The 22,141-nt window shown below is 35.1% G+C and overlaps 2 protein-coding genes across 8 annotated transcripts in view; one reads left to right on the forward strand and one right to left on the reverse strand.

Annotated features, from left to right (window-relative positions):
- The window catches only part of LOC117323996 (spectrin beta chain, non-erythrocytic 5-like), a 119,855-nt gene that overhangs the window by 62,133 nt on the left and 35,581 nt on the right, over positions 1-22,141 (reverse strand). For all 7 annotated transcript variants that reach the window (XM_033879577.1, XM_033879576.1, XM_033879574.1 and 4 more), the window contains exons 7-26: positions 21,814-21,929; positions 21,187-21,299; positions 19,414-19,601; positions 19,021-19,203; positions 18,521-18,563; positions 18,261-18,392; positions 17,831-17,913; positions 17,516-17,654; positions 16,942-17,150; positions 15,850-16,027; positions 15,455-15,655; positions 15,002-15,097; positions 13,523-13,636; positions 13,085-13,297; positions 5,795-6,038; positions 5,163-5,260; positions 4,605-4,691; positions 3,817-3,882; positions 3,230-3,360; positions 2,440-2,499 (exon numbers count right to left, since the gene is read on the reverse strand). In XM_033879577.1, coding sequence (XP_033735468.1) covers positions 2,440-2,499; positions 3,230-3,360; positions 3,817-3,882; positions 4,605-4,691; positions 5,163-5,260; positions 5,795-6,038; positions 13,085-13,297; positions 13,523-13,636; positions 15,002-15,097; positions 15,455-15,655; positions 15,850-16,027; positions 16,942-17,150; positions 17,516-17,654; positions 17,831-17,913; positions 18,261-18,392; positions 18,521-18,563; positions 19,021-19,203; positions 19,414-19,601; positions 21,187-21,299; positions 21,814-21,929 — 2,694 coding nt within the window. The remainder of the gene's footprint in view (positions 1-2,439; positions 2,500-3,229; positions 3,361-3,816; positions 3,883-4,604; positions 4,692-5,162; positions 5,261-5,794; positions 6,039-13,084; positions 13,298-13,522; positions 13,637-15,001; positions 15,098-15,454; positions 15,656-15,849; positions 16,028-16,941; positions 17,151-17,515; positions 17,655-17,830; positions 17,914-18,260; positions 18,393-18,520; positions 18,564-19,020; positions 19,204-19,413; positions 19,602-21,186; positions 21,300-21,813; positions 21,930-22,141) is intronic.
- LOC117323997 (5-hydroxytryptamine receptor 1-like) lies at positions 9,458-12,129 on the forward strand. Its single transcript, XM_033879581.1, has one exon. It carries the CDS (start codon positions 10,025-10,027, stop codon positions 11,027-11,029), a length of 1,005 nt encoding a protein of 334 aa, XP_033735472.1. The 5' UTR covers positions 9,458-10,024; the 3' UTR covers positions 11,030-12,129.

A 22,141-nucleotide genomic window follows, 5' to 3' on the forward strand; every position in this document is an offset into this window, starting at 1 on the left:
ACATCAAAGTAACATCTTCAAATCATAATTATTTTCTCAGGGAAATAACACATTTTAATCATCTTACCAAGAAGCAAATCATCATTTAAAAAAAAAGATGAAGAAAAAAACAATAATGACAAGAGGCCCATAGGCCTTAATGGTATCCTGGATATATGTTTGCAGATTTTTCCATGACCTTGATTTTGAAGTCAATGTCGTTCACCCCAGTACGTTACAGGCCACTTATGGGGTTGTAAGTGTGTTGGTTCTCAAGAAGTGGACTTTAATAAGCATGTTTGAGCCTGGTGGCCTTGAATGAAGCTCAAGGTCATCAGTTTGTTCCATTGAGTTTTTTCGTTATGCAAAGTTATCTGCTGTTTTGAGCAAGTATTGGATATTATCTCATATAATTTGAAATTTGGAAATCTGTGTGAAAAGGAACATTTCGTGACATAACAAAGATTCAACATTGAAATATTTCACACTGGACAATAAACAAGAATACACAAGTGTAGGAAAATAAAGATGATTTAATCTTTACTTGTTTCCAAATCCCCATATAAGGTCCCAGGGCCTACTAAACAGTGAAAAGATGTCATTAAAAGACTTTAGCATATTTGACCCCTGTGACCCGTGTCACCTTGAACAAAGGTCAAGGTCATTCATTTGAACTATCTTGATAGCCCTTCAACCCAGCATGCTATATATAGGCCACATATCAGGTCTATGGACCTCTTGCTTAATGAGAAAGAAGTCTTTTAAAAGATTTTAGCATATTTGACCTCCGTAACCTTGAATTTATGTCAAGGTCATTCATTTGAACAATCTTGATAGCTCTTCACCCAAGCATGCTTTATGCCACATATCAGTTCTCTAGGCCTCTTGGTTATTTAGAAGAGGTCAAAAAGGTTAATTGTTTATAAACGGAAAAAGGATGATTAGAATAGGTCACTTGAGCTCAAAAATTAAAAAAACAAGAGATCCCAAAGGGATCTTTGCACCCACCATCAGATGATCCATATTGGATATTTGTAAGAACTTTGGGTAATTTTGCTAACAAACTGTAATTGATAAAGTTAGGAGTGGCCACTGTATAAGATTCTTATTTTCTGATCAGTCTTAAAATGAAATATAAACAACTAGGGACTATAGAGAATGACCGAGTGAAAGAGAAAGATTGATAAAGGAATCTCTTAGAAATAGGGAAAATGAACTTCCAAGGTCATCTTGATTTCAGATCAGTCTCCAAATGAAATATGCACAACTAATGACTTAAGGGGAACCTAGATCTGAAATTTGAGAAACATTCATGAAGAACTTTGAAAAATAGCGATATCATGCACTGTTTAAGGACAGATGGACGAGTCGAAATGAAAGGTGATTTGATTAGCCGACCATCTGATGACGGTGGGCTAAAAGCAGAAGAAAAAAAAACAGGAAAAAAAACCAACAACAGCAAAAATAAAATCAGAAAAAAAGCCACAAAAACAAAATGTCCAAATGAAAGTACCCGATAAGAAGACTAAGTATATTACTGGGCTTTTTCTCACTGATTTGGGAAAGGGCATTTTTGTCTCATTTTGGGAAGAAAATTGGTAAATTGGGAAAGATTTTTTCAGGAGTAAACTGAAATTTTTAGGAATTTGGCTTAGATATAAAATAATTACAATTAGGAATGGGGCCCATTAACGGCCCCAAAAAGCCCCCAGAAAAAAGTCCTGTATTAGGATAACTATAAACAATGTAAGGTCAACAACTAACATACAATACAACCCACACAGGTAGCTAGGTGATAGAAATGTTTGACAGCAGTGTAGAGTATTACTACAATAGAACCCACACAGGTAGCTAGGTGATAGAAATGTTTGACAGCAGTGTGCTGTCGAGTATTACTACAATAGAACCCACACAGGTAGCTAGGTGATAGAAATGTTTGACAGCAGTGTGCTGTAGAGAATTACTACAATACAACCCACACCGGTAGCTAGGTGATAGAAATGTTGACAGCAGTGTGCTGTAGAGTATTACTACAATACAACCCACACAGGTAGCTAGGTGATAGAAATGTTTGACAGCAGTGTGCTGTAGAGTATTACTACAATACAACCCACACAGGTAGCTAGGTGATAGAAATGTTTGACAGCAGTGTGCTGTAGAGTATTACTACAATACAACCCACACAGGTAGCTAGGTGATAGAAATGTTTGACAGCAGTGTGCTGTAGAGTATTACTACAATAGAACCCACACCTGGTAGCTAGGTGATAGAAATGTTTGACAGCAGTGTGCTGTAGAGTATTACTACAATAGAACCCACACAGGTAGCTAGGTGATAGAAATGTTTGACAGCAGTGTGCTGTAGAGTATTACTACAATACAACCCACACAGGTAGCTAGGTGATAGAAATGTTTGACAGCAGTGTGCTGTAGAGTATTACTAAGTATTCAGAACCAGTACCTTGAGGCTCCTTCTAAATTCTTCTCCTTCTCCATCTTTAGACGATTTAATCTGTCCCACCTGTAACAGAAAATGTCAATTATACATATATTTACTATTTGCTTAACATCAGATTTGTTGCTATATCTATCATTTTATATGACAGTGTATATCAGGATATGGATACAAGATATTTGGTAAAATAAAAAATATAATCTCTGACCACAGGCATCTGCAACATGTTAGTATTTATAGCTGAGATAAAAATGCCCCCACTGCCACTTGATACCCTGTAACACAGTTCGGTGAGGATCACATCAGCAGTTCCTGAGACTAGCTAGTTAAGTTATATTGCAACAGGACAGGACGGGATGGGACAGGACAGGGTGGACATAGGTAACACTATATACACCCCCCCCCCCCCCCCCCCCCCCCCAAATTTCATATCAGTTTTCAAGTGTAACCCCTTGTTGATATAATAGGGGCCCTAGTTCCATAATCATTTAGAAACAACATTGGCAAAATTTGATTATCATTGGTCTGATGAAAATTAATCAGTAAGAAACAGCGGCCATCTTGGATTTGGAACAAGCCCAACAATAACAATTGTTCAGGAAATGATAACAAGTACCTGTTGGTTTAACATAAAAGTTTAATCTTCTGTCCCATACAGAATAATTAATATAATCTCATATTAATGCTGTATATCCTGTTTTATAAACATTCATTATTCCATAATGGTACCTTTTAAAACTACTTTGTATGTTTGTAATGATATACGAATCTTCTTTACATCAAGGGCCGATCTTACCTGTCATTAATTTCCTGGCGACGTTTTTTCACTTTATCTCTCTGACTACTGCCCGACTTGATGATCTCATCAGCCAATTTGTTGATGCTGTCCAGATGACCTTTGTTTGCAGCAAGGCTGGTAAGTAAATTCTGAAATATAATAAATGTGGTTTATAAAAACTGAATTTACAATGAATACTACAATAATACATATCCTGATGTTTTATTGTGTGTATACTGATTCAAAAGTGATCTCCCCTGGTTATATCGTGGTAGTCATATATTTGGCAAGGTTTTGGAATCTCCTTTGGGGAGACTGTATGGGTCCCGACAGAAATTGGTAAACCACTAACACCTCTACAAGCTGGTCCTTCTGATGAAGGACGTTGTAGACTATTTGGTCCTTCTGATGAAGGACGTTGTAGACTATTTGGTCCTTCTGATGAAGGACGTTGTAAACTATTTGAAGTTTGTCGATTATTTATGATCAAAATTATTAGAAAACAAGTCTACCTCCTTCAAAATAAAAATGAAAAAATATGAGGAAGTTTAAGAGAAGACAACTTTTTTATGACCTTTTTCAACAACAATGACAATTTCGTTTACCTCAAACTTCTTTCTAACAGCCTCCATGTTGTCTGCTAGACTTTCCTTGCTGGTCAACACTTGTTCCTGTAATTAGTAAAATCATAATGTACACAGGAGCATACAAATGTAAGAGCTCAACTTTAATCACTCCATAGTATCACAATGTCATGTGCTACTGTGTAATGGTGATATCTATGTCTGTTGTCATGGTGACACATGTGCTACTGTTGATGGTGATATCTAGGTCTGTTGTCATGGTGACATGTACAACTGTCGATGGAGGTATCCATGTCTGTTGTCATAGTGACACATGTGCAACTGTTGATGGTGATATCCATGTCTGTTGTCATGGTGACACATATACAACTGTTGATGGTGATATCCATGTCTGTTGTCATAGTGACACATGTGCAACTGTCATTGAAGGTATCCATGTATGTTGTCATAGTAACACATGTACAACTGTTGATGGAGATATCTATGTCTGTTGTCATAGTAACACATGTACAACTGTCATTGGAGATATCTATGTCTGTTGTCATGGTATCACACGTACAACTGTTGACGGTGATATCCATGTCTGTTGTCATGGTGACACATGTACAACTGTTGATGGTGATATCCATGTCTGTTGTCATAGTGACACATGTTGTTGATGGAGATATCTATCAACTGTCAATAGAGATATCTACATCATATCCTTTAGTCATTTTTGTAAGAGTTTGTCAGTGTGGATGTTTATATGATTCAATCTCCATCAGGTAAACCATAAGTATCAGAAAGCCTGTCTATAACAGAATACCCACCTTTTCCATCATCCATGCTTCCAACTCATCACACTTCAGGTAAAACTTGAACAGGGCTACGGCATCATCCAACGCAATCCTTCGTGCCTGTAGGTAAATTACACAGGGTTTTATATACAGGTGAAAGTTTACCTCAACTAGTCTAACAATGTATGATACAGGCTGTATAATAGTGTTATATTATACAGGTGGAAATTTTACCTGAGCTTGTCTAACAATGTATGATACAGGCTGTATAATAGTGTTGTAATATACAGATGGATATTATACCTAAGCTTGTATGACAATGTATGATACAGGCTGTATTATAGTGTTGTAATAATATACAGGTGGATATTATACCTGAGCTTGTCTAACAATGTATGATACAGGCTGTATTATAGTGTTGTAATAATATACAGGTGGATATTATACCTAAGCTTGTATGACAATGTATGATACAGGCTGTATTATAGTTTTGTTATATTATACAGGTGGATATTTTACCTGAGCTTGTATGACAATGTATGATACAGGCTGTATTATAGTTTTGTTATATTATACAGGTGGATATTTTACCTGAGCTAGCCTAACAAGTTTATTGTAGGTGACGTTCACTTGTCGCTGCCTCTTGTCAACGTTGTCTTTGTCAAAATGAAGGTTGGCCTTAGATCTCACTGTAATGGAATAGGAAATGTCTAAATAACAGGTACAAATAAAAACAACTTAGGTGGTCGTGTGGCACAGTGGTAACACTTGCCTTCCACCTAAGCAGTCGAGGTTCAATTCCCCGATTGGACATGGAAAAGGTATTGGGTCACCTGCCCGACCACATGTGTTTTCTATGGATACTCCCAAAGTAAGACCCTTGCATACTTCCATCTGGGCCAACAAGAGTGATTTTTATGTTAAGTATATCTTGTTTCACAATGGTTGTATAATAAAGTTTACTCTGAGTAAAAACCATTATGGTAAGGTAATACGGTCTGAGCATTAAGCTAGCTTTATATGAATAAAGAGAAAATAATAAATTAAATAAGAAAGAGAAATGTTCTTGATTAGCAATTTGGTGTCACTAAAACAAACCTAACTGTAATATTGTATTGTATCTAAAATGGTTTTTATCCATCAAAGGAAATGTAAACATTTTAGATAGACAGACCAGAAATGTAACACATTGAATTATGAGAGAATTAGAGAAATATATATACCAGAAGGAGCCCTTCTCAGCTTGGAAGACTTTTCTTTTTCTTTCTTCTTTTTCACTAGTTCTTTCTTCATAACTGTCTTTTTAACCTTGACCTTCTCTGGAACCTTTGTAGGCCTCTTGACAATTTTCTGTGTGACCTTTGGTTCAATGTCAGCAACATAGTTGGCCGGAACAAAGCCTTCCGTTCCATCTGATTTCCTGATCTGCCACCAGTCTGCATTGGTTCTCTGGACCACTATCATGATCTACAACATACCAAACACTGTGACTTACAAACACTGGCTTTATGATCTACAACATACCAATCACTGTGATTAACAAACACTGGATTTATGATCTACAACATACCAATCACTGTGACTTACAAACACTGGATTTATGATCTACAACATACCAAACACTGTGACTTACAAACACTGGATTTTACAGAGTTAAACAGTTGCTACAATCATTGTGTAATACAGCTAAGAAAATGTTAATAGGCACTGTAATACAGCTAAGGAAATGTTAATCGGAAAATAGGTGTTTCAGCACTATATAAGAAATACATAGATGTGTAAGAGATACGAATGTCCCCGTAACCAACGAGAAGTTTTGAATTTGTCCCTGTAACCAAAAAGAAGTTTTGAACACATTAGTATCATTGGCTTTGTTACCAGGTGTACTCAGGACTTTTTAGAAAATGTCAGGTAATTAGTTTACCAAGATGGCTGCCTAAGTAAATTACCAGCTGACTTGGTTTATTTCATTGGAGGCAAAGTAACTTTTTTTTAGATTACCATTGGCGATAGTCAAGGCTCTCCAATTTCGGTTCTATTCTTTTTGTGAAGAATTTTCATCAAAATTATTTAATTTAAATTAAAGTAACTCTTGAAAAATAAATTGATTATATTCAAATAGTTCTTGATCTGCATATTATCATAATACAATGTACTACATGGTACATGCCAAATTACAGTTCTACATCTGTATCATTCTGTTAATCTGTATTTTTGGTAAAAGGGGGAGGGGATATTTCATATGGGGAGGGGATATTTCATAAAAGGGGGAGGGGATATTTCATAGGGGGAATGAGTACCAGGTATTTTATGCATAAAACATTTATCCAGATGAGAATTTCATGCATAAAATATTAACCTGGGTGAATATGAGGAAGAAAGTTCTATAGGGCATCGGCTACTTTGCCAATTAGCATTAATTTGTCTTATCAACCCTAGAGTGAGGAAAAGAGTAATGACCTTTCATGATCTATTCATAATTAAAGGCCTGTATCACAACCAGTGTTTACGACACTAACTATTATACCTATCATAACAAAAAAAATTGTGTGATCTTTGATAACAATACCATTTTATCCGATGATATCAAAGGCTTAGATCATTCATATTTAGCTTGCGAGCATGCTAATTACATTGGACATTCATTAGTACTGCTTAACACTGCCATGTTATTGTCGTCAGCATCGTCAAAACGTAAATAAATCCATTATCTGAACTGCCCAATAATGCTAATCTCGCATGACAGTGGGTGTGTGTGTGAGCTAGTCGACACAAAGGAGCAAGAATTTTGAGTTATAAGCTAGTATGGGTGGCGAGTATGGATGGTGAGCATGGATGTGTATTGCATATGAGAGTGATCTGATTTTTCTGATGCTATTTGAATCCAATAATGGAAATGATACAATGATCCAGAAAATAGTGCTGTAGTTGGTCATCAGATCTTATGTAGTTTTTTACTCAACTGAATCTGAATTAATATCAATACGAGAAAACAAATACCTAAGCATTATTCCATTGGACTATGGCATGCTTACCATATTACGAACACTGGTAATTAAAAAATCATCGGAACCAAGCTGGCCTTATGACACTCGGGTAAGTATCCAAGCTGATATAACAAAACACTTCATAGTCTCTTTGATGAAATGAAATGAAATGAACTATCAGTTACAAACAGACCAAGTGGTCACAGCTCACTTGTGATGATTTTGTTGACAAAATCTAGTCGTTAGTGCAAAAAGGTAAATGTCACTCACAATTTTATCCTTAGGTATCATATTTTTTTGTTCACAATTTGTGAAATTATAGTTTAATTTGAACTTTTTTTTATATTATGAAGACTGACTATCAGGACTTATAGGTGAAATATATATATATATATATTCAGTTTTCTATGGTGCTGTGGAATTGGGGCTTATTTTTTTTTCTAGACTAAAGCATATTTTATCTATCATTTTACATGTTTTGATTATGGTAAAACCCTATAATCTATTGTTTTAAATGTTCCGTATTATGACTATAATCATTTTTTTACCTGAATGTTGATTATGGTAAAACCCTATAATCTATTGTTTCAAATGTTCTGTATTAGGACTATAATCATTTTTTTACCTGAATGTTTATTATGGTTAGACCCTGTAATCTATTGTTTTAAATGTTCTGTATTATGACTATAATCATTTTTTACCTGAATGTTTATTATGGTTAGACCCTGTAATCTATTGTTTTAAATGTTCTGTATTATGACTATAATCATTTTTTACCTGAATGTTTATTATGGTTAGACCCTGTAATCTATTGTTTTAAATGTTCCGTATTATGACTATAATCATTTTTTTCTACCTGAATGTTGATTATGGTAAAACCCTATAATCTATTGTTTTAAATGTTCTGTATTATGACGATAATCATTTTTTACCTGAATGTTTATTATGGTTAGACCCTGTAAACTATTGTTTTAAATGTTACGTATTATGACTATAATCATTGTTTACTTGTATGCCAAATAAAAATCTCTATTACATGATAACATATTTCCTAAGATATCTATACTATCAATAGTATTTAATTAAAATTTACATCTTCATGAAGTCCTCACAACAAACAACATGACACTGACTGACGACTACAAAGATTATTACCGATAGTGAACGTGATGACTGTGTATATGGGTAGACTAGAAGTCGCAAATACAATTAATTACATGCTGAACATTCAGAGAGTTCGTTGAGTACTCAAGGTATAAAATCACAAAACTCTCAAAGGGTATAAGATCCCCCATCACATTGTGGTAGATAGACTAGGCCAATAGATTGTACTAAAGGAGGAGGTCCCCTTTAAATAAGGTTTTAGTCATGGAAATGATTACAGAACTGCACCCTACAGCTAATTCAGCCTTTTCGTGTCAGTGTTTTTAAGCAAATTGTAATTAGATACTCAGAGTTTGAAATAATTTTTTTCCGAGTACTACAAAAAGATTTTCAGAGAGGATAACTTTCCTTTTAACAGAACATCTAATCACTAATGAGAATCAGCAGTTATGATTGAATTTGTAATTGTTGTTTGGGGTTATGATTAGCAAAACTTATCAAATGATAAATGAGAGTACTATACTTCGCTCAGTTTAGTTCTATTTCATTCCCCAACATGTGCCGCATGATGAAGGCATTTTGAACCACATGATAAACTGATGCAGATCTATCCACATTTATGCTGTTATATCATTTTATTGATCATTGACACAATCATATAGAAAATAACAGATTGAATGATTTTTTTCCTTTTAATTCTTTATCAATATTAATTCCGTTTGTCTACAGATTTGCATGCACAGGATGAAGACTGAAGATTAGATGACATTTCGTGATTTGTCTCCACAGAAAAGAATCGCTGGTGCAGAATGGACGACAGTATGCTTCATTTGATTGATAGCATCTTTGTCAATAATAACAGGGAGCGACTAATCCTCCAATTCACAAGGACTTAATTCAAACATCACATACAGTTTGATCAACAATTTCATATTTCAATGTGAAAAGATCATTAGAGCCTAATATGCTTCTTTTCCTCAGAAGAGCATAATGGTAATTAAGTTCACTGCATTCCCAAAGATCAGATTTGTTCACAGATAGTATATCCATCAACACTTAAGCCCTGGATTTTTTTAATTATTTGAAAAGGCATTAGTTGCCAGGATGGATTTTTGATGAGCTCTAGACAAAAGTGTTGACAGCTGAAGAGATACTGAGACCTAATCAGTTCAGTATGGTCGTGCTCTAGATAGGAATGTCGACTGTTGGAGGGACACTGGGACCTGGTCAGTTCACCATGGTCATGCGCTAGACAGGTGTGTTGACAGTTGGAGGGACACTGGGAGGGACGCTGGGACCTGGTCAGTTCACCATGGTCGTGCTCTAGACAGGTGTGTCGACAGTTGGAAAGACGCGTTCACCATGGCCGAGGTAAATATTACTGAAGCTTACAAGGCCGTAGATGAAATGGTGGACCTCCGCACCACTGTAGAAATTGTGTTTTCTGCGATATGTCTCTTAACATTAATTATAGCATCAGTGTTTGGAAATATAGCTGTTATAATCGCTGTTGTTGTCAACAGAAACTTACGGGAGGCACAGGCTAGTTTTCTTATTGTAAACCTCGCAGTGACAGACTTGATCAATGGCCTAACTGTTATGGTCAGTTCGTTCTGTTCCATGGTAGCTGACCACTGGGTCTTCGGAGATGCCATGTGCTCTATTGTGTGTGCTATAAACTACTGCCTGATCATTACCTCCATGCTCACCCTGTGTTTCATCAGTTTTGACCGTTACCAGGCAGTCCTCCACCCAATGAAATATCCCATGTGGATTAGCAGGAACAAGGTGTGCATGGCCATAGCATACTCGTGGATTCAAGGAGTGGTATTTTCTGTGGTACCAGTAATACTACAGTGGATACAATATGACTATTGGGAGGCTGTGTGCGCCATACAATGGCAACAGGAGAAAAAACAGGCTGTATACTATGTTGTCACTGCGTTCTTACTCTGCTTCTTCCTACCAGGACTAGCCCTGGTGGTCAACTATTTCCTTGTGGTCCGAGAGGTGAGAAGGGCTTCAAGGTTGATACAGCCTTTCAATGAGAGATTAGCCTCAAGGAAATCTAACTACAGCCAGAGTAGTAAAGTTGTCAACAGCCTGCTAGTGGTTGTCATGGCTTACTTTGTGTGTATGACCCCGTTCAGTGTCACCAAACTTATCAAGGTCATCGTCACGGATACCAGTTTTGTACCAGGACGTATCAATACCCTTGCTAGTCTTGTCGGATATTGCTCTAGTGCTGTGAACCCTTTAGTGTATGGACTGCTTCGTAAGGATTTCAAATCTTCATACAAACTTATTCTTAAGAAGATCCTGCACCCAACTTTAAAAGTCACAACTCAAAATGACACTAGTTTCTAATGCAGTAAAGTAACATATAATAAAGTGTACAGGTAAAAAGTATCTATATATATGCTGTTCAGTCAATTATACTGTTAACATACATATTTTTGTATAACCATTGTTTTAGAGCAGCAGAAAATCTTAATTTAAGATTAAATTATGAACAATTATTTCTAAGGGCCATGATGAATTTGCATGTGCCTATGGCCACTGTCCTTCCCAACCTACTAAAAAAAGTATGTCTAGAGTATATATAGGTCTTCTAATCAAAGCCCATGATGATGTCAAGAACTATTTCAGCATGGAAACAGTTTTCAATACTTAAGTCTCAACATTTTAAAAGAGCCAGAGGTACAATGGGCCTGTATTGCTACTGTGATTATCCAAGCAGTTCAATTTCACAGTAGGCTTGCTATCATTCATGTTACAGATTATATATTAACCTTTTTTGTGTGTATTTGTTAAGAATTTAATTACGCTTTTTTATAACTCTTTATAATCTTTATTGAATTTTACTTTAAAGTTAATCTTCATCTTATACCAAACTGTAAAGCCCTTTACGACTCTATATGTCTCTTGACGCCACATAAACATCTTAACTCCTTAGATCCTGTAAACTTAAACATCAGCCAAGGGCATCAATTCTTACTTAGCTCTTCATTCCAGCATGCTATTGTACAAACACCATGATTCTGACCATCTTGGTTATTGAGAAGAAATTGTTTCAATAATACATAAATCAATGTATAAAAGAAAATTTGGCATATTTTATAACACCAACTTGATCATTGGACAGAGAAGCTAAAATATGACCTTGATAAGTAAGATGTAATGATCAAGTAAGATGTAATCATCATGGAAGATGTAATGATTAAGTAAAATGTAATGATTTAAGACGTAATAATCAAGTAAGATGTAATGATCATGTAAGATGTAATGATTTAAGACGTAATAATCAAGTAAGATGTAATGATCAAGTAAGATGTAATCATCATGGAAGATGTAATGATTAAGTAAAATGTAATGATTTAAGACGTAATAATCAAGTAAGAGGTAATGATCATGTAAGATGTAATCATCATGTAAGATGTAATCATCAAGTAAGATGTGATCATCATGTAAGATGTAATCATTAAGTAAGATGTAATCATTAAGTAAGATGTAATCATCAAGTAAGATGTAATCATTAAGTAAGATGCAATCATTAAGTAAGATGTAATCATCAAGTAAGATGTAATCATCAAGTAAGATGTAATCATCAAGTAAGATGCAATCATTAAGTAAGACGTAATAATCAAGTAAGAGGTAATGATCATGTAAGATGTAATCATCATGTAAGATGTAATCATCAAGTAAGATGTGATCATCATGTAAGATGTAATCATTAAGTAAGATGTAATCATCAAGTAAGATGTAATCATCAAGTAAGATGCAATCATTAAGTAAGATGTAATCATTAAGTAAGATGTAATCATCAAGAAAGATGTAATTATTAAGTAAGATGTAATCATCAAGTAAGATGTAATCATAATATAAGATGTAATCATCAAGTAAGATGTAATGATCATGTAAGATATAATGATTAAGTAAGATGTAATCATCAAATAAGGTGTAATCATCTAGTAAGTTGTAACATAGAATGCTAGCTATGTTTATTACAATACAAGTAAACCATAACAGATTCAAAAAATGTTTAATGTGATTCCAAATTCGAGTTAAAAAAGTCAATGTAATGATATGAAAAAATCTCATCATGCACATGTCCCTTGTTTTGACAGTTTCACCCATGTTTTCAAGGATCATGACCTGATTTTTCATCTTGAGAGGTAAGCAGCACTGTGGGGAAACACCAAATTATTTTTAGAAAAAAACAAAACAAAACCTACCACTTTATATCAATTTAAAATACTTGCTCTATATGAGGTTGATAATAAGGTCTATAGTACTGACGTTTTCTATAAACTGTTTGGTTTTCACAGTCACATACATTTAGTCTACCGTTACATTTGTATACAAGTATTATTTCATGCAGTTCACATGGTACAATATTGTCACAAGTTAAACAAGACTTACCTCCCCTTTGTCCACTTTCATTCCCTGTCCTTTGTAAGCATACATGGCTTTGACCTGAGGAATTTTTCGTGTTTCTACAACATCTTGGATGACCTCCCTTTCCACAACCTCTTCAACCTCTATTTCATGAGGAACATCGACAAGCTCCTCTACAAGTTCCTCTTCATCTGAATTCTGTCCGTTCTCCTGTGGCATAAACTTTTCTGGCGAAATCTGCAAGGAAGAGTAAAATGTATTTAGTTATGCATTAGGATCACATTGCCTATTTTAATTGTTGAGTCTGCAAGTGTGATAGCAAGATATTTAAGCAGGATACGCATCTAAAATGACAAATGGTGTTTTGTAACATCTTCATTATTTCTACAATATAACCAAAGACAATGATTTTTTAATTGCTGTTATCAGATTTGGTGAAACAAATCTTGTGTCCATACTTACATTGTGCTCACTAGCAGCTTTTGTCATCAATTGTGCTAGTTCATCAAGACGCATAATTTCAGATTTGAATCCTCGAATTTCCTCTTCCAATCGGTTATGCCGAGATAAGAGGGCCTGAAAAACAGAGGAGAAAATTTTGAATTTAATCTCTCTGACAAAAAGACTACTAATCCCATTTATGACAGAAGATGAAAGTACAAAAAGTAACAATGTACAGGTGGTGAGAACTTCTTTAAGACACTCGTCAATTTTGTTGACAATTACCGATTTCCTACCACTAGACAAACAGAATTCCGTATAATCCGGCTTGGTGCAGATGTATTATACACCTACCAGATTTTGAATCAATAACAAAGAAAATACTTGACAATTGTCAGATTTAAGGCTGAGGTTATGATAACTGTTTTGATGTGACTTGAGGTTGTCAAGCTTCACAGGGAGGATTTAATCACAGGAACCATTCATTAACCAGCAGATTTAACTAATAACTTATTGTTAAATGTTATACCAATGCCTTCTCATTTAATGAATTGCTCACAATCTTTATCAATCTTTAAGGCTTAGCATTAAATTATTATTTCACCAATGCTGTATTAATTATTTTGTAGGTTTTTAATGCCTTGTTACAAATGCCTTGTCAATTAATGAATTGTGCACAATTTTTATCAATCTTTATGGATTAGCATTTAATTATTGTTAAACCAATACTGTATCAACTATTGTGAGTTTTTACTGGCTTGTGTAACTCATGTCTCAACGTCATCATTTTACCAATACTTTATCATTAATTAAGAGTTTTTAATGCCTTTGTTGTTAACTGGGTTGTTTAACCTTTATCATTACACAAATACATTTGTGTGTGTGAATAGATGTTTTAACTTGTTTCATAGGTGTTTAACTGATGCCATTATTAAGTTGAAGAACTTTTCTTTCATCAATTTATCTTTCAAGAATAAAATATATTGTTTAATCAAACAATGTTTTTGTTGTTTAATGGGTGTCTACCCCATGTCTATTATTTAATGGGTGTTAAACAATATCTGATGCCTTTGTTGTTAAATTGATGTTTACCAAATGTCTTTGTTGTCTAATGGGTTTTTACCCAATGTCTTTGTTGTCTAATGGGTTTTTACCCAATATCTTTGTTGTTTAATGGGTTTTTACCCAATATCTTTGTTGTTTAATGGGTTTTTACCCAATATCTTTTGTTGTTTAATGGGTTTTTACCCAATATCTTTGTTGTTTAATGGGTTTTTACCCAATATCTTTGTTGTTTAATGAGTTTATACCCAATATCTTTGTTGTTTAATGGGTTTTTACCCAATGTCTTTTTAATGAGTGTTTACCAAACGCCTTTGTTTAATGGGTGTCAACTGGCTTTGATAAATATAGGTAACAGTCACAGAAACGGTGGCAAGACTTTTATGTGCCATTACCAATTTTATGTTTCTAAGGAGGAAATATAATTATTCAAATTACCTGCGAGTTAGCCTCATCTCGACCGTAATCATCACTGGTGACAATGGGCATCTTCTCCCTCATCCAGGACTCGGCCTCATTAGCATCGGCATAGTACTGCAAGGGGAAAGTCAAACAATATTTTTGGAGGTGACAAATACCATAAATGATTATAAATCAAAAAGGTTGTAGATTTCGATCTTTAAGTACTGTTGTTGATCTGCAACCAATTGTTATAATTTCTAAATTGATACCCACAATTAGCTCTCTGATTTCTAGATTATGTCTCCCAAACATCATTCATTTCCTTATTACAGCATAAAACATTATCATTAAAAATTTGAATGCTTTTATATCAATGTTGATTATCCGATGCCACATATTTTGGAGTATACTCTTCAGTCTCAACGATCTTTGCCTTCCAATGAATGGTCAGACAGCTGTATTTTGATATAAGTCACACACTGCCAGTACCTGATGAGCCTCGATGCCATCTTCTATCTTGGTTTTCCTCAGAGCAGCCAACTCCTTGAGTTGTTTCCATTTGTCCATCAGGCTGTTGATCTTGGAGCCAATTTCTGTGCGTGCCTTGTGCCCACTGTTGACCAGATCTTGACCCACTGCACACATCTGTTCACAGCGCGGCCATCGTCCATGCATTTCCGCCTCCAGGGCCTGACAAAAATAAAATTATCTGCATGGTGATGTATGTCTATGACTGAGTAAGAATACAATAAAACAGATTTCTTCACTTAACATATGATAATTAAAAAAGTAACTAAAAATTAAATATTTAAAATAGACGTGTTAATATGACAGTAAATTTTATTTAAAATTGTATTCTGCCATACTCTCTGATATACACTTACCTCATGCTTTTTAAGCAGTACAAGAGCAGCGTTGAGATTTTTGCCGATATTTGAAGACCGACAGACATCTACTTTCTCTAAGACCCATCTCTCTTCTTCCTCGGCATCCTGTAGAAACTGGTAATACTTCTTAGCCACATCCAGACCTTTGTGGCGTACATTACTCATATCGTTCACCCTGAAGTAAGTAAAAGTAGTTATCAAGTCAACATTAACACATCTAAAGAAATCATCAAACTATTGTCCACAAAAGAGGGGAAATGTTCCATACTGTAACCATGGTGTGATCTTAAGTAGTAAAATCATATATAAACGGGACCTCTTTAGAAAAATCAGTTTACACCTCCGTATGACAGTGGTACGTAGGACAAAATACGACTTGTTTCTGATTTATAATACTTGTTATCAAATACCTTGATTACGATTTTGAGCGAACAAGATCGCAATAAAAATGTTATCAACATAAATGAACTTTTTTGAACTGATAGGTAGGATAGTACTATAACATTGAGTTTCTGATGTTTGCTATATAGATGTATAGCTGTATTTCTACCACAATACCCTGTGTTATTCAACTCTCAGACCATCAGTTAATCATTACAGCTGTTGATTAACAATCTGTTTATACCACACGTGGTATAAACTCTGTACGCATTTCGATTGGCTAACACGGTGAACTTTGACCCAAGCTGCAATTGTTATTGACGTCATCAATAATCTAATGACGTCACATCACCGGGTCCCGGACGTCACCGGTACACTTTATTTGCATACGCGAAATTATACTTGGCCACGTTTCCCTTTGATTCAAGCCGATATTATTGTGGTAGAAACAGGTCACACGACTCGAAATTGTTGGATATGGAATTTATTTCACACTCGTAAGTTATTTTTTAAAAGTTGCAAAAAACACTCGCTAAAGCTCGTGTCTTTTGTAACTTTTAAAAAATAACTTACTCATGTGAAATAAATTCCATATCCAACAACCACTCGTTGTGTAACCTCTATTTAATGTATAGCTGGTATAGATATATTTAATGTCTAGCTGTATTTAATGTATAAATGTATATAATATAGTGGTAAGGTATGAACCTATCGTAGGCCTTGTTGACATCATTAAGCCTCTGTTCTAGGACGGTGCCCTCTGGATGGGAGGCATCGGTTGAGCTCTTTGAGCGCCTGTTTAGATTGCGCATGCGTTTGCCTAGAGAGTTGAGCTGTGTCTCGGCCAGACTGTGTTGCTGTAGGTATTCCTCCACAGCCTGCAGGTGCTTGCCATACTCATCTATCTTCACCTTGTTCTGTAACACAACATCATACATCAAGTCTTGTTTTTAGACCTAAAGGATCACCTGTCATACTGGTATTGGAAATAACCCCTTGATGGGATGTGACACTGTATGTTTTAAGGGGATTTCAGTCCAATTTCTACCCATAGTGGTGGAATTTAGTATAAATATCAAGATTATATTGAGCACAGAACGGTACTATTGTGGGTATTTCCTCTGATGACAGTACTAGAAAGCAGGTTACTAGTTCCCTATGTAACTCATATCATACCAATAATGGAATGCAGTTAACATAATACAAAATAATGCATTTTAACAGATAAATTATGTTACTGAGATAAAACGTTTTGATGTACGATATGTCCCGATGTGATTACCTCCACTTCCTTGAGCTCCTCCTGGATACTCTCTATTTCCCGGAACATGTTCATCAGGTTGTTAAATCCTGACAGTGTCAGCTTCCTTTTCTCCAATTTGTCGAGGAGGTCCTGCCATTTTTTAGCAATCCTTTCATCTCTACAACAGACCCCAACAGATTATTACATACAGGGTTATTTTACTATAGATCCGCAAAATATGTTCAGCATGTTTTGCTATACATGTAGTTTTAAAATACATTCAGCTTGTTCTGTACATAATAACCACTTAAGTATTGTGATGAAGTGTGTATTTAGATATCTAATAAGACTCACGTTTTTTGGACTGCTCCCTTTGCATGATAATTTCCCTGTACAAGTTCGTCAGCTAGTCCTCTCAGTGCCTTGAATCTGTCTTTCTGATAACACAAGAACAACAACTTCATTTTTTCTGATATCCTTTATAATGATTGTCATTATAAATAATTTTGTCTATTTACCGATCTAAATGTCATTGAGAAAAATACAAATTTTGATAAAAACTGTGGCTTTAAAATTTAATAATCTATCAATTTCTTACTGTCTTGCAGTAAAACAATGCCAAAAAAATAATTCAAAATGCTGAAATGTTATCAACAAGCATGTTAGTTGATAATGAAGTGTAGTTTAGTAGGTATTCTTATTTCTTTAATTTTCTTAATCAGGCAGCCAAAAACTATTTCGTTTTGAAGGTAAAAGAGTAGATTTGTACATAAAAATTACCAACCCTTGCTAAAATTTCAGCACTGATGGCTTCATGTTTCTTCACAGCAGCTTCCACGGTGGCCACATCATCACATACAATCTTCTCATCCAAAATCTGCCCCATGTCTTCCAGCCAGGATTCGCGAATCTCACCCTACAGAGAAAAATTCAGATATATACTTAACAAATAAACTCAGATCATTTGTGTCTGTGAAATCAGAAAGGTTCTAATATGTAATATCTATTTATTGAGAGTGAAATGAGATATTTTAAAATACATACCTTTCTTCTGAATCGTTGGGCAAGTTGTTCAAGCCGCTCTTGTCTAAAAACAAAACAGAAATTACCTTACTAAACTTATAAATCTATGGATTTATTCCTCATTAATTAGCTTCTTTAACACAGCCCTTTGATTTATCTTAACATTTTACCCTTTGCTTTCATGTAGATATTTCATAAATGAATTTTTTTATCTTTCAACCATTGGAATGTGGAGAGTTTTGAATTGCTATGGTGACACACATTTGAATGTGCCGAGTTTTAAATTGCTATGGTGATACACATTTTAATGTGCCGAGTTTTAAATTGCTATAATGGTAATACACATTTTAAAAGGCTGCCATCATGTCTGTATATTGTTTAACATACAAATTGTAATTTCTAACCAAATACGCAATTGCAATTATTTGCCCTTACTATACAATTTTTTTTATAAAATATACAGTTTTATGTCCCATCATTAACAGGTGTGTAACGATGGTCCTCATAACCTGTCTCTGTACCTGATCATTTCATCCCGGAGTGCGACTTCCCGGACATGTTCAGACTTATCTAGACAGATCCAGGCAGTCTCTATATCATGAATGAATTGTCCCTCGGGGGGCGTGTACAAAATCTGACCATTAGCCTTCAGTTTGGCCTGTATGTTGAAGTACTGGGCTTCAATGTTCCCCTTCTCTCTCATCCTGTAACAAATCATTTGCTTTAATTATTGCAGAAACAATTGTTTTTCATAATAACATTATTCATTCAACAGCCATTAGAATCTCAATATGTTATTCATAATAACATTATTCATTCAACAGCCATTAGAATCTCAATATGGATGCACTTAAAGAAATTCAACCTGAACAAAACCAGCCAACTCAGTCATACAAGCCTCAGAAATATCATACTTTGGGGGTTTCTCAACAGTTCGGTATTCCTTGAACTTGATAAGCTCCTTTTGAATACCCTCAACAGAGTTGGGGAAGTTGCGGTCATTGAGTTCCTCCACTTTCCGTACAATCCACTCAAGAAGGCGTGTCGTGAGAGTCTCATAGTCGTCCACCATACTCTCTACATCCATCATCAGGCCCACAATCTGTATCACAGACAAAGGGAGATAACTTAGTCAACTTAAGCTTGATAAATCAGGAAGACATGAAAATGAGGTCTTTAGACGATATATAATACAGAAACTTATTTTAAGCCAGGACACTCTGAAGGAATTTATTAATAAGTATCTTGTCTTTAATGATAACAAATGAAAATTACTACAAGACTACTTCTAGAAAATGTAACCTTTATGACACCTCCCCTCCTGAAGAAAGACTTACGGTAAACCTCCGATTAATTCGAACACGCGGATAGTTCGAACACACATTTTTTTCTAGAAAAATAGTAATTTTTTAGCTAGTAATAGTTCGAACTCTGGCTGATTATAACAGACACCATTTCGGATAGTTCGAACTTGTCAAATGAAGAACGTAAAGTAACATTTTTTCCGGCAAACTCCATTGAAAGCTCGCGACGACCCGTCCCCGATGACCGACCCAGAAAAAATGCAAAGATTTAAATTTGATCAACAAGCACGTTTAGGTTATTAGATTGTATGCGTGATCATTAGAATGCGTCTGTGATTTAATATATGCCACATATTTTAGCGTTAATTTAGTTTTTGTTACATTGCTAAATACACCACGCACGAGACACCTGATTGCAAATGTAGGCCCTGGCAATGTATAAATAACATGCAATATTTGTATTTGTGCTGTGTATGGCAAACTAAGAAATTGTCGGTGTATTTTCACATATAACTAGTGATAACTTAGCATTATGATTATTTAATTGTGACTAGACATCTCTTAAGTATTGCCAATCAAAGTATTACCTGAAAACCTGCGACCTCACGCTAGGTAAGCATGCTACGCGAGGTGTCGCTTGCGGTATAGTTGAAAGGATCGGTTGCCCGATCGTGCTGAGTGACGTGAAAAGCATTCATATCCAGTCAAAACAATCCACAGGTGTCCCAATTAGTGATGGATAATTTTGCAGGTATCAACTATGTTTGGTAGATAATACGACTGGGCATATTTAAAAGCAGAAATGTTGATGTTCTGACCTAATTTTACCAACATATATCGCCTATTCTTACAAGTTACAGTAGTGCTTTCGTAAACGCAACAGGTTATGTAGACTGCTTTTGATGTATTTAAGAGACCATTTATTATAATAATACAGTGATAGTTTCTCATTCAGATAAAAAAAATATAACCATGCAAAGATTATACTGTACAAATGTTTAACTTTTGTGTCACAAATGAAACGTGTACGGTACTGTTTTGGGGCCTACTGCAGCTACGCATTGCCCGAGCGGCTTCGCGCAATAACCATCATAGTTATCGTGAAATGAAGAACGTTTAACGATCAATTAACATTGAATTAAATGAAATACTATCATTTTACTTACTTGTAAATGTTACGTATCAGATTTACGATGGATGTGTTTGTGTCTAATGATTTTACTCTGCCGAGATTTTCGCCGATATTGACTCGAATAGTTCGAACAGGTTCGTCAATATTTATTTAATTTTGTTCGAACTAACTGGAGGTTTACCGTATTCTATCGTAGTTCATAACAACATCATTAGGATTATGTATGTATCCCATTTTAAATTCTCCATTACCTTGGCAATCCTCTTTCCTCCGGTCATCTCGCTCTTCATCTTGGCGAAGTAATGGTAGTAGGAGGCCACGTAGGTGATAATGGACTTCTCATCAGGTCGGTTAACATCCACATCTAAATAAACAGGTATATAGTTAATATCACAGATATCTGTCTAATGCTATGGCATTTATATTTATCATAAATGACAACACTTTTCAGGCAAACACTACATTGGATGCTAGCACAATATAAAGCTATGCTTGGCTGCAAAGCTCTGTCCTTTGTAAGAACTTGTACATTTATCCTATTAAAACAGTTCAAAGTTTATAGGTGTTTTTTTTTACATGTATTCATGTTTCCTACAAAAGCTGATTTCCATTGAAACTTAAACTAACAGTGTGATCTTTTATATGGCACAGTGATGTTGATAAGAACCTGACACTGTCTCAACAGTTAAATAATGATGTCACAAAAGTGAGGAGATGGTCGTAATTTACTGAATCTTTTTTCCCCAAGTTGATGAAATATCATTGACTTGAAGACAAATGTCAATAGCTTGTACATCAACAAAATCAACATGTAAATCATAATATACAACTTGCTTGTAGCCAAAATATCTCCTCTTACATTTAACAATCAACCTTACCTTCAGCATCCAAGATAGGTGGGATACCAAGCTGGCTGTTGGCACACGTGAAAGCATTGTTCAGGTTTTCTATATGCTCATCTGGAGCCAGTCTGTCATAGTCTATCAGGTCGGGTCTGCAAAAACAACCACGTCAACAGATTATCAGAGCCACTAAAGATATATTTTGTCTAGAACTTTTGAAGGTTTTCGATTACAGGTAAACATTACCACTTCAATCTATTTTAATAAACCAATTAGATATTAACATTTAACTGTTCATAATCATATTTTTTCTTAATTAATAGACTGGTACCCACTGTCTAGATCAACACAAGTGCATGGGTTA

The sequence above is a fragment of the Pecten maximus genome, chromosome 3 (genome assembly GCF_902652985.1).
Source record: "Pecten maximus chromosome 3, xPecMax1.1, whole genome shotgun sequence".
NCBI classification, from domain to species: Eukaryota; Metazoa; Mollusca; class Bivalvia; order Pectinida; family Pectinidae; genus Pecten; species Pecten maximus.